The sequence below is a fragment of the Stegostoma tigrinum genome, chromosome 10 (genome assembly GCF_030684315.1).
Source record: "Stegostoma tigrinum isolate sSteTig4 chromosome 10, sSteTig4.hap1, whole genome shotgun sequence".
Classification (NCBI taxonomy): Eukaryota; Metazoa; Chordata; class Chondrichthyes; order Orectolobiformes; family Stegostomatidae; genus Stegostoma; species Stegostoma tigrinum.
Window position 1 is genome coordinate 47,979,802 of NC_081363.1, and position 12,396 is coordinate 47,992,197.

The 12,396-nt window shown below is 41.3% G+C and overlaps 1 protein-coding gene across 1 annotated transcript in view; it reads right to left on the bottom strand.

Moving 5' to 3' along the window:
* atg14 (autophagy related 14) overlaps window positions 1-12,396 on the bottom strand; it is a 35,770-nt gene that overhangs the window by 6,654 nt on the left and 16,720 nt on the right. Inside the window, exons 7-9 of the mRNA XM_048538163.1 lie at window positions 3,381-3,498; window positions 1,242-1,332; window positions 898-983 (exon numbers count right to left, since the gene is read on the bottom strand). Of these exons, the coding sequence (XP_048394120.1) occupies window positions 898-983; window positions 1,242-1,332; window positions 3,381-3,498 (295 nt within the window). The remainder of the gene's footprint in view (window positions 1-897; window positions 984-1,241; window positions 1,333-3,380; window positions 3,499-12,396) is intronic.

Consider the following 12,396-nt stretch of genomic DNA (forward strand, 5'->3'; position numbering starts at 1 on the left):
AAAAGTCCAGCAGTGTGTTTCTATTAGTGCGAAGGGCAAGGCTGATAGGTATAGTGAATGCTGGATAGCTAGAGAAATTGAGACTCTGGTCAAGATAAAGGAAAGAAGGCGTATGTCAGGTACAGACAGCTGGGATTGAGTGAACCCATCGGAGTATAGTCGAGGGAAATAAAGAGGGCAAAAAAGAAGTGACATGGAGAAAGAACTGTTCTGGGGAAGGTTCATTGGACCCGAAACATTAACTCTTATTTCTCTTCAGAGTTGCTGCCAGACCTTCTGAGCTTTTCCCCCAAATTCTGTTTTTGTTACCTGCAGTTCTTTCAGTTTTTAGTTGACAAGAATGTTGCCAGGGTTACAGCTGTAGGGAGACACTGAATAGGCTGGGGTTATTTTCCATGGAGCATTAGAGGCTGAGAGGTGACCGTAGAGATTTATTAAATCACAAAGAGCATGGCTAGGATGAATAGCCAAGGTCTTCTCCCCAGGTTGCGGAGTCCAAAACTAGAAGAATATAGGTTTGAGGTGAGAGAGGAAAGACTTAAAAGGGACCGAAGAGGCAACTTTTTCCACGCAGAGGGCGGTGTTTGTATGGAACGAGCTGCCATAGGAAGTGGTGGAGGCTGGTACAATTAAAACATTTAAAAGGCATCTGGATGGGTATATGAATAGGAAGGTGAGATAAGGGCCAAATACTGGCAAATGGGACTAGATTAATTTAGCATGGACGAGTTGGACCAAAGGATCTGTTTCTGTGTGTATAACTGAATATGAACTGTTTAAGTCCTGCCCTAGTTTTTAAGAAGAAATAAATTCATTAGAAAGAAGCATTGTCATGGAACACAAACTATTCAAGGCTTATTCTACCTGTTTTAAACCTTAGGATAAGATTTAACTTACTTGCCCAAACTTTTATTTTCAGGACTGACCAAATGCATAATATTTCGGAGTGTGTGCAAGGGATGCAACAGTTCAGGGTTAACGTGCTGTGAGATAAGGAAACATTACAAAACATCAGCAATATTGAAAATTAAATTGGTGTGAGCACTTAGAATTTCCCATACCCTATAACAATACATTGTAAACATGATTTCAAAAATTAACAACCCTGCAGTAATATCAGTTTTTAATAATTCAAATAAGCCACAATACTTAAGAGTCATAACTCTACGCAGTATAAAGCTGGTCAAGCAGTATTTAACAAAAACCCTCAAATTAAGTCGATGTAGAATCTAACATGGTACCTGTGAAAAACAGAGATGTAGGATGTTTGTGTTTAGCTTATTCACTGCTCGAATGAACTTCTTTCTGCTCATATTCTCTTCACAAAACTCACTGCAGGAGACAAATCATCTTAGTAATACAAGACTTTACATTCCATTTTCAAAAAACAATATTAAACTTGAAATAAGTTTTATTTGAAAAAAATATATTCCAAGTAGGAATGCTTGTACAAAATATTAGCACCACTGTCATGCATAATTACATTTGAAAGCTTGAGCTACTTTAGAATAAGAACTTAAAATCAAAAGAGAGCAAATAGTGTTTTGACAATATTGTTTCTTTTCATTAATTATAATCAATGCTTTTTTTTTGCAGCTATTGTAATTAGAACTTACACACGTGAGGTGGCAGACATTTTAATATTTCACACCAAAGAAAAAAATGCTAAGAACTGCTACATGCTACTTCTGGCCTTCACTTCTCCTCAGCTACCATCCTCTTCCTTCAAAGTGGAAGAGACACTTGTAAAAAAGCCTAGAATGTCTCCACCAGGAACAAGACAGGGAGTAGGCCTGTGGTGCTCAGCTTCACAGCTGGATGTGGCTGCTGCTACTCAACCTCTCCTGAACCAAGAACCAGCTGTCAACTATATGGGGAATTTGAACTATTCTCGGTCAACTGGAGGACACTAGCATTGTTCCTCTGAGCTTCTAATGACACTGCAAACTATTACTGAGTTACTTATCAATACATGCAAAGATACTGAACAACATATGTCAGTGTATGGTACAGAGCTCAGGTACAAGATGAGCTTTAAAGATTGGAGTAGTTTGGGTTAGTGAGTAGGGATGTGGTGTTGTGTTTATTCCCAACTTCTTAATCCTAAACTTCTAAACATGGCTGTCCTTCCTTGTTGGGCTGAACATGGCATTTATTTAGAGCTCTGTAGTGGTTGTCCCTATGCAGTTTATGCGCAGTTACTACAGGGGATTTGCCTTAACCTCTTCCATTTACCCCCCTTCCTTTTTCACCTCCTGTATCCTTGTTATTTGTTTTCATAGGCAGAGGTTACTGACTTTTATTCTATAAGTGTTGCAGCACTGAACATATTCAAGCTATCACAACACTTCTTTAGGTTTTGGTCTTGGTCCAAGTCCAACAACGCATAATTTTTGGTTTCATTCAGATTAGTCAGTTAGAAGCTCTGTTGTCTTGGAGTTCAAGATATGGAAGTCAGATTGCTTTAGGTGTCAGATAGAAAACTTGCTCACCAGATCGGTTTTTCTCTTGAGAATTCAAAACACAAATTCCTTCCCTTTGAAACGGTTATGGTTTCATTCAGAAGGTATGACTTCATTCCCAGTAAAAACTAAGTTTACCCAGACATAGAAGGACAACAGGGGTGGATAGGTTTGCTCACTAAATTGCATCATGGATTCTCCATACAGGAAAGGGAAAACTGAACTTGAGTACCAGCTTCTTTGGCAATCTAGTATCGTGCCATGCAACAATTGAACATACAGAAAAGTGCTGCAGCTGCTAGCAATGTAAAATAAAAACAGAAAATGTTAGTAATACTCAGGAGGTTGGTATCATCCTTGGTGTTCTGGTGTTAATGTTTCAGGCCTGCTCAACTGAACATTACCAACATTTATTGTTTGCAATTTATGATGACAGGATTGCAGTGGCTGTAATGCTGCCACAGTCAGCCTAGTCATGCTTGTGACTAATCTCTTAAAAAAATGTCATTTAAGTAACATCATGATGAGCATTAGTGCTTGCAAAGCTAAACTGTAACCACACATGTTCACATACATGAGACAGCACAACTGTAAAGGAAATAAACATTTTACATTCTACAGTCTGTTTAGTAGTATTATCTTGGACAGTCAGTCAGTCTGACAAAATGAAACCCTCCTCTCTCTCTCTGCCCATTTCTGTGTCTCTCTCAGATTGCCTCTCATCTCAGCAAATGAATTTTCTTTTACCGTTTCTTCTTCACTCTTGGACATTTTTTCAAGTCAAGGCCAAGGCAACAGCTATTGTACTAGTTTTGCAACAGTAGAACACACAGTAAATGACTCTTAATCCAGTCAAAAGTTTAAAATGCATGCTTCTGAAGAGTTGCCACGGTTATGGTTCAACTTTAGGATACTTGCCTGTTGCAAAGTCTTTTGGGAAGATTTACATCAAGAATGTGAGAAAGTATATTTGCCAGCTGTGTGGCATAGCACAATGCTGCACTGATGGTATAGGCAGGGTTACTTTGCTCCATATCTGTACATAAACAATACAAGGCAAAGTACACATTGAAAAAAGATCTACAAACATTAACTTAAAAACCTTGACTATCACAACTTCACTGTGGAAGCGCTGTATTTATATAACATTTTTAATGTTGTAAAATGTCCCAAGGTGCTTCAATGGGAACAGAACCAGACAGCACTTACACAATGCCTTTGAATATAGTAAAATATCCCAAGGGAATTCAGAGTTATCAAACAGGACATGTCCAAACTTTGTTCAAAGAAGCTGGTGTTATAACAGGGATGAGAATGTCTGAAAAAGGAATGTTTCATAGAACAGAATCCCTATAGCATAGAAACAGACATTTCGGCCCATCGAGTTCACACCAACCTTCCAGACAGCATCCCAACCAGACAGACCTCACTATCTTGTAGCCCTGCATTCCTCATAGCTAACCCATCAGCCTGCATAATCTTTGGATTGTGGGAGGAAACCCATGCAGATACAGGGAGAATGTGCCAACTCCAGAGACAGCTGTCTGAGGTTGGAATCTGACCCTGGTCCCTGGCACTGTGAGGCAACAGTTCTAATCACTAAACCACCATGCCACCCCTTTGATGACAGAAAAGTAATAAATTTCTTTGGGACAAGGAATCAAGCACATATTATACTGCAGCAAACTGACTGCATGAAGTACTAAATAATTATAAGTCTTTTTTACCGTCTTCAGGAATGGGCAAATAGTTCTAGTCCACTTACTCAAGTTCAGTTTTGGCTGAATGAATCACGTAGTTGGATATCCTTAATCGGGTAGGCAAGATAATTGTGTATGTTTTAAGTCTAGACCACAGATTTTAGGTGAAAATGCAAACATTGTGAATTGTACAACTTAAATATAAACTTGTATGACAAAGAGTTGAAACAATAAAACAATAGAGCATTTCCATCTGATGGAAAATAATTTCTAGTCAAGTTGCTCAAAATTATTTTCTCAACATACTATTGCTTGGGAAGACAAAACATTTTATGAACAACTTCCTGTGAAAAGAGAAAGCACCAAAATTATGAGCACATTTGTATGTGACCACAGTTTTGAAGAACTGTTTAATGACTACTGCAGTTGAGAGAGACAAGCAGTGGTGAGGGGTGGTGGCGCTGGGGGCAGCATGACAGGGAAAAACACAAACAGTACATTTCTTCCCTCCCTTGTTAATGCTCCATCAGTGCAGTCATTGGACCCTTATTCTGTACCTGAGTTGTAACTGTCCACATACTAGCATTGCACCCAATTTTCCTGTACCTGATTAACACAGTCACTGCTGACTTATCACACGATTGTTAGAAGTAAGAGAGACAAACCAGTGCCCTGCAATTTTCTGGGAGCAGTTCACACAGCAGACTTGACTGCAACCAGAAATAGATTCGAGAGACAAAGTGGCAGCAGCCATTTCAGATGCAAAATGAATGCCAGACTTTGTTTCTGGTCAAGATTTTCTGGGTTCTGGGACCATTTCCTCCAAGGGTAGGCAGAGGTCAGGTAAAAAGTTTCAAGGAAAAAAAGTGTCAAACTTCAAAATGAAAACTTGTATCAAATGATGGAAACTCTTTGCGCCTCCAGGGGATACCTTAAAGGAGATAGAGGTGGCAATATGGAGAGGAATTCCAAGATTAGGGGATAGGCAGCTGAAGGTTGGGTCAAATAAAGTTGGATGCACAAGAGACCAGAATTGGAGGAGCTCAAAAATGTCAAAAGATTCTAAGGTGGAAAAGCATACAAAGCAAGGAAGAGAATCTGTGTTAATTTTTGAATTCTTTCTATGGGTTCCAGATGTTTGGATCAAAATGAGGTAAAGTGTCAACATTATATTTACTTTTGAAGATATAAAGCGGTAATAATCTTTGTTTTTGAATATTATGTTAAAAGTTAAAAAAGCTTGTTCCAAAGGTTTTGAAAATCCAAGTCGCAATAGCTATTCATATCTATCCTTCGCTTCTAACAAACCTAAACTTGATTTATGGTGCAAGTTTGTAACTAGGACAACATTCGGCTTAGAACACAAGTACACAAAGACACAAATTTCTTTCCTTACGTAATTGTGCCAGGTGATTAATGAAAATTTGTGTGTACTCTTATTACACGTGAGCGGCAACACTGAGTAGGCAGAAGTGACATAAGGATTATACAATTTATATATACATAACTGAACTAGATATAAGCAGGTGCAATGAAATATCGAGATGATAACTTTCAGCTGATGTCATCAAAAGCTCATTTATTTTTGAGGCAGGTGGCATTTTCTGTTGAAAAATAATAGCAAGAGTGATGCTTTGAATTTTCCATGGCCTGTGTTAATTATTCCTGGTTTGATGGAGGTTACATTTTGTCAAAAAAAAAATGCAGCTGAGCAGAGGAGACACCTGACTACTTCATGATACTTCAATTCTGTCCATTAACCATGTTGTTGGTCTCATTTGGAGGTTAATGATCTAGATAATGAACAGTATTGTCTTTTTGCCTACTTAAACTAGATGAAAGTTCTTTGCTAATAATACTCTCAAAAAGGAATGATAGATTATTACTAATTCAGTTCATTGCCTGTACTATTCTGCATTTCAAAGTTTGCTCTTTCAAACCTTTCATCACAGGCCTAAAAGTTGCACATGCGCAGGTCTTGTGATTGTTTCGATCTTAATTGAAGTTGGAATACAAATTGAAATTCTTTAATAATTAATTCCTGAGACTACAAGAAGCCAAAAAACTGTGAAAATAAATACCACAAAATGTACAAAGAATGGTTTATTATTAATTTATTGGCAGATGCGAACCGAAGATTTTCTTCCATTTCAATGTAAGCTAACACATAGAACATAGAACATAACAGCACAGGACAGGCCCTTTGGCCCTCGATGTTGTGCCGACCTGTCATATCGATCTCAAGCCCATCTAACCTACACTATTCTATGTACGTCCATATGCTTATCCAATGACGACTTAAATGTACCTAAAGTTGGCGAATCTACTACAGTTGCAGGCAAAGCGTTCCATTCCCTTACTACTCTGAGTAAAGAAACTACCTCTGACATCTGTCCTATATCTTTCACCCCTCAATTTAAAGCTATGCCCCCTCGTGCTCACCGTCACCATCCGAGGAAAAAGGCTTTCCCTATCCACCCAAACTAACCCTCTGATTATTTTATATATTTCAATTAAGTCACCTCTCAATCTTCTTCTCTCTAATGAAAACAGCCTCAGGTTCCTCAGCCTTTCCTCGTAAGACCTTCCCTCCATACCAGGCAACATCCTAGTAAATCTCCTCTGCACCCTTTCCAAAGCTTCCACATCCTTCTTATAATGCGGTGACCAGAACTGTACACAATACTCCAAGTGCGGCCGCACCAGAGTTTTATACAGCTTCACCATAACCTCTTGGTTCCAGAACTCGATCCCTCTATTAATAAAAGCTAAGACACTGTATGCCTTCTTAACAGCCCTGTCAACCTGGGTGGCAACTTTCAAGGATCTGTGTACATGGACACCGAGATCTCTCTGCTCATTTACACTACCAAGAATCTTACTATTAGCCCCGTACTTTGCATTCCGGTTACTCCTACCAAAGTGCATCACCTCACACTTGTCTGCATTAAACTCCATTTGCCACCTCTCAGCCCAGCTCTGCAGCTTATCTATGTCTCTCTGCAACCTACAGCATCCTTCGTCACTATCCACAACTCCACCGACCTTAGTGTCGTCTGCAAATTTACTAACCCATCCTTCTACGCCCTCATCCAGGTCATTTATAAAAATGACAAAACAGTAGTGGACCCAACACCGACCCTTGCGGTACACCACTAGTAACTGGTCTCCAGGATGAACATTTCCCATCAACTACCACCCTCTGTCTTCTTTCAGCAAGCCAATTTCCGATCCAAACTGCTCTATCTCCCACAATTCCATTCCTCCGCATTTTGTACAATAGCCTATTATTAACCTTATCGAACGCCTTCCTGAAATCCATATACACCACATCAACCGGTTTACTCTCATCTACCTGTTTGGTCACCTTCTCAAAGAACTCTAATGTTTGTGAGGCACAACCTTCCCTTCACAAAACCGTGCTGACAATCCCTAATCAATTTATTCTTTTCTAGATGATTATAAATCCTATCCCTTATAACCTTTTCCAACACTTTACCAACAACTGAGGTAAGGCTCACTGGTCTATAATTATCAGGTTGTCTCTACTCCCCTTATTCAACAGGGCAACCACATTTGCTATCCTCCAGTCATCTGGCACTATTCCTGTAGACAATGACGAGTTAAAGATCAATGCCAAAGGCTTGGCAATCTCCTCCCTGGCTTCCCAGAGGATCGGAGGATAAATCCCATCCGGCCTAGGGGACTTATCTATCTTCACCCTCTGAAGGATTTCTAATACCTCTTCCTTGTGAACCTCAATCCCACCTAGTCTAGTAGCCTGTATCTCAGTATTCTCCTCGATAACATTGTTGTTTTCTAGAGTGAATACTGTTGAAAAATATTCATTTAGTGCTTCCCCTATCTCCTCTGACTCCACACACAACTTACCACTACTATCCTTGATTGGCCGTAATCTTACTTTCGTCATTCTTTTATTCCTTAAATACCTATAGAAAGCCTTAGGGTTTACCCTGATCCTATCCGCCAGCAACTTCTCATGTCTCCTCCTGGCTCTTCTGAGCTCTCTCTTTAGGTCTTTCCTGGCTACCTCATAGCCCTCAAGTGCCCTAACTAAGCCTTAACATCTCATCCTAACATAAGCCGCCTTCTTCCTCTTGACCAGAGATTCCACCTCCTTCGTAAGCCACGGCTCCCGCACTCTACAGCTTCCTCCCTGCCTGACAGGTACGTACTTATCTAGGACACACAGGAGCTTTTCCTTGAATAAGGTCCACATTTCTGATGTGCCCATCCCCTGCAGTTTCCTTCCCCATCCTATGCTCCCTAAATCTTGCCTAATCTCATCATTATTGCCTTTCCCCAGCTATAACTCTTGCCCAGTGGTATACACCTATCCCTTTCCACCACTAAAGTAAACATTACAGAATTGTGACCGCTATCACCAAAGTGCTCACCTACTTCCAAATCTAACACCTGGCCAGGCTCATTACCCAGTACCAAATCTAATGTGGCTTCGCCCCCTGTTGGCCTATCTACATACTGTGTTAGGAAGCCCTCCTGCACACACTGGACAAAAACTGACCCATCTATGGTACTCGAACCATAGTGTTCTCAGTCAATATTTGGAAAGTTGAAGTCCCCCATGACAACTACCCTGTCTCTCTCACTCCTATCGAGAATCATCTTTGCTATCCTTTCCTCTACATCTCTGGAACTATTCAGAGGCTATGGAAAACTCCCAACAGGGTGACCTCTCCTTTCCTGTTTCTAACCTCAGCCCATACTACCTCAGTTGACGAGTACCCAAACATCCTTTCTGCAACTGTAATACTGTCCTTGACCAACAATGCCACACCTCCCCCGCTTTTACCATCTTCTCTGTTCTTACTGAAACATCTAAATCCCGGAACCTGCAACAATCATTCCTGTCCCTGCTCTATCCATGTCTCCGGAATGGCAACAACATCGAAGTCCCAGGTACTAACCCATGCTGCAAGTTCACCCACCTTAGTCCGGACGCTCCTGGCATTGAAGTAGACACACTTCAAACCAACTTCTTTCTTGCCCGTGCCATCTTGCTTCCCTGAAACTTTATTTCGGACCACCCTAATCTCGAACTACAATTTTGGTGCCCATCCGCCTGCTGAATTAGTTTAAACCCACCCGAATAGCCTTAGTAAATTTCCCCCCCAGGATATCGGTACCCCTCTGGTTCAGGTGAAGACCATCTTGCTTGTAAAGGTCCCACCTACCCCAGAAACAGCCCCAATTATCCAAGAATCCAAAACCCTCCCTCCTGCACCATCCCTGTAGCCACGTGTTCAACTCCTCTCTCTCCCTATTCCTCACCTCACTAGCACGTGGCACAGGCAACAAACCAGAGACAACAACTCTGTTAGTCCTAGCTCTCAGCTTCCATCCTAGCTCCCCGAATTTCTGCCTTAAATCCCCATCTCTCTTCCTACCTATGTCGTTGGTGCCAATGTGGACCACGACTTGGGGCTGCTCTCCCTCCCCCTTAAGGATCCCAAAAACACGATCAGAGACATCACGCACCCTGGCACCTGGGAGGCAACACACCAACCGTGAGAGTCTCTCATCCCCACAGAACCTCCTATTTGTCCCCCTAACTATAGAGTCCCCAATGACTAATGCTCTGCTCTTCTTCGCCCTTCCCTTCTGAGCAGCAGGGACAGACTCTGTGCCAGAGACCTGTGCCCCACTGCTTTCCCCGGTAAGTCGCTCCCCCCCAAACAGTATCCAAAATGGTATACTTATTGTTGAGGGGAACGGCCACAGGGGATCCCTGCACTGCCTGCCGGTTCCCTTTCCGTCCCCTGACCGTAACCCATCTGCCCTTTTCTTGTACTTGAGGAGTGACTACCTCCCTGTAACTCCTCTCAATAACCCCCTCTGCCTCCTGAATGATCCGAAGTTCATCCAGCTCCAGTTCCCTAACGCGGTTTTAAAAGAGCTGAAGTTGGATGCACTTCCCGCAGATGTAGTCAGCAGGGACACCAGTGCTGACCCTTACCTCCCACATTCTGCAGGAGAAACATTCAACTGCCCTGGCCTCTATTCCCATTATTCTAAATTCCCAAGACTTAAAAAATAAAGAATAAAAAAGAAACTTGTTACCTTACCCAAGGAAGTTGGGATTTATTTTGTTAATCAATTTAGAATTCAAAAACTGAAATAAGCTGGTTAAATAAATTAGAACAGACTCAAATACACAAGTGCAACAATCTACGCAAAGATTATAAAAGAGAGATTCCTTATTCCACTGGCAACAAATCTTTATAAACATTAATGAAAAGGGACCTCTAAAAGAAATGAAAAAATTACAATGATGGATGCCCAATGTTGTAAATACATCAGGAATCTGATTTAATGGTTAACTCCCAATTTCTGATTAGCCAAATAATGAGTTATGTTGTCTTCTCAAGACCACTAAACTCTGATTACATTGTCTTGGAATCTTTCCCTCCTTTTGGCATATTGAACTAAGGGATTTTACCCAAATGACTCACGCCAGACTTGTGTAATTGTTGGCTTAGTGCACTATCAATTCCCAGCTTTTTAGCACTGTATGTGGCTATGGACTTCAATGGTGGCTCTCTTCAATGCTGTTCCACCAGTCTGAAACACTGTTTCAACTCCTGGCTGCTACCCTTTTCTCTTTCCCCACAAACTCTCGCTGAGGCTTCTCCAGCTCAGGGATTCTGCCAGTTGGACTTGTTCCTTTTCCTCATTCTCTAAGCAACATCAGAGACTTCCTACTCAAGTACCGTGGAAGTCCTGATGCACAAACATGCTCATCAAGTTTAAAACTTTGCTGGGCAATTCCTCTGAGCCCTACAACTCTCCACAAATGTCTCTACTCTGGCTGGAGGCATAGACTTTGGATGAAACTCTGCAGCACTTACCTGTGTAGTTACACAGCAATTGTTAGATTAATACCTAGACAACTCCATAACCGACTCCGCAACCTGACGACCTTTCCAAACCACAACTGACTTGTATCAAATGATGGGAACTCTTTGCGCCTCCAGGGGATACCTTAAAGGAGATAGAGGTGGCAATATGGAGAGGAATTCCAAGATTAGGGGATAGGCAGCTGAAGGTTGGGTCAAATAAAGTTGGATGCACGAGAGACCAGAATTGGAGGAGCACAAAAATGTCAAAAGATTCTAAGGTGGAAAAGTGCCTTCCAAGTGTCCAACTCTCATTTCCTCCCAGCCACCTAACTGCCTTCCAAACCAATTGACTACCCCTTGACCTGTCCTATCTACCCCAAATCAGACAAAACTGTCTGCCCCCATCTACCCATCCCCCATCAATTAAACCTGCAAATCCATACTAACTTCACTACACCTCCAGATCCACATTACCAGTCTTGCTTTCACATCCATCCATTCACCAGTTTACTCATTTATCTATTTATCTGACCTGTTCACTGATCCACTGACCAACTCTTAAGACAAACTTCTAATGTACAACAGCTAGTGTTATACAAAAAAAGAAGTCAGTCCTATTTCCCCCTGAATCTACCTCAGCCTAACTGAGTTCCAGAGCACACTGGGCTGATAGGTTGTGCAAGCAGAAATATTATAATCATTGAATTAATAAAAGTTGTGAACAGCCAGTTGTTTAAAATGTTAACTGTCTTTTCTAACTCTCAGACACAGGGAGGTCATTTTCGATCAATTTTCAATGGTCAAGGGATTTCAATAACATGGTGGCTGGACAGTTCCACAGACCTTACGCACACATTACAAGGTATGCACAGATTGTAGAAACTTCTAACTCATGGATGCACACTAAGGCTCCTGTTTGAGCAAAATGGAGACTGTTTGAACTCAATGTTTAGGTCAATGACCCTACTGGATTTGGTATTCCCTACGTGAAGGTCCAATCATGAACCGTTCCTCAAGCTGGTAAAGAAAGAATCTATTTGAATTGGGTATAGGGTTTCTGAATCTGAGTTCTAAGGTTACGTGTCTAGAAGCTATACGTCTGTCAGAACAACCACAAATTTCACTGTCTTAGGGCGGAATCTTTCCATGTTCAACAGTTTTAAGATTCATAGAGCTGTACAGCATGCAAATGGACCCTTTGGTCCAACCAGATACCCTAAATTAATCTAGTCCCATTTGCCAGCATTTGGCCCATATCCCTCTAAACCTTTCCTATTCATATACACTCCAGATGCCTTTCAAATGTTGTAATTGTGTACCAGTCTCCACCATTTCCCTTGGCAGTTCAATCCA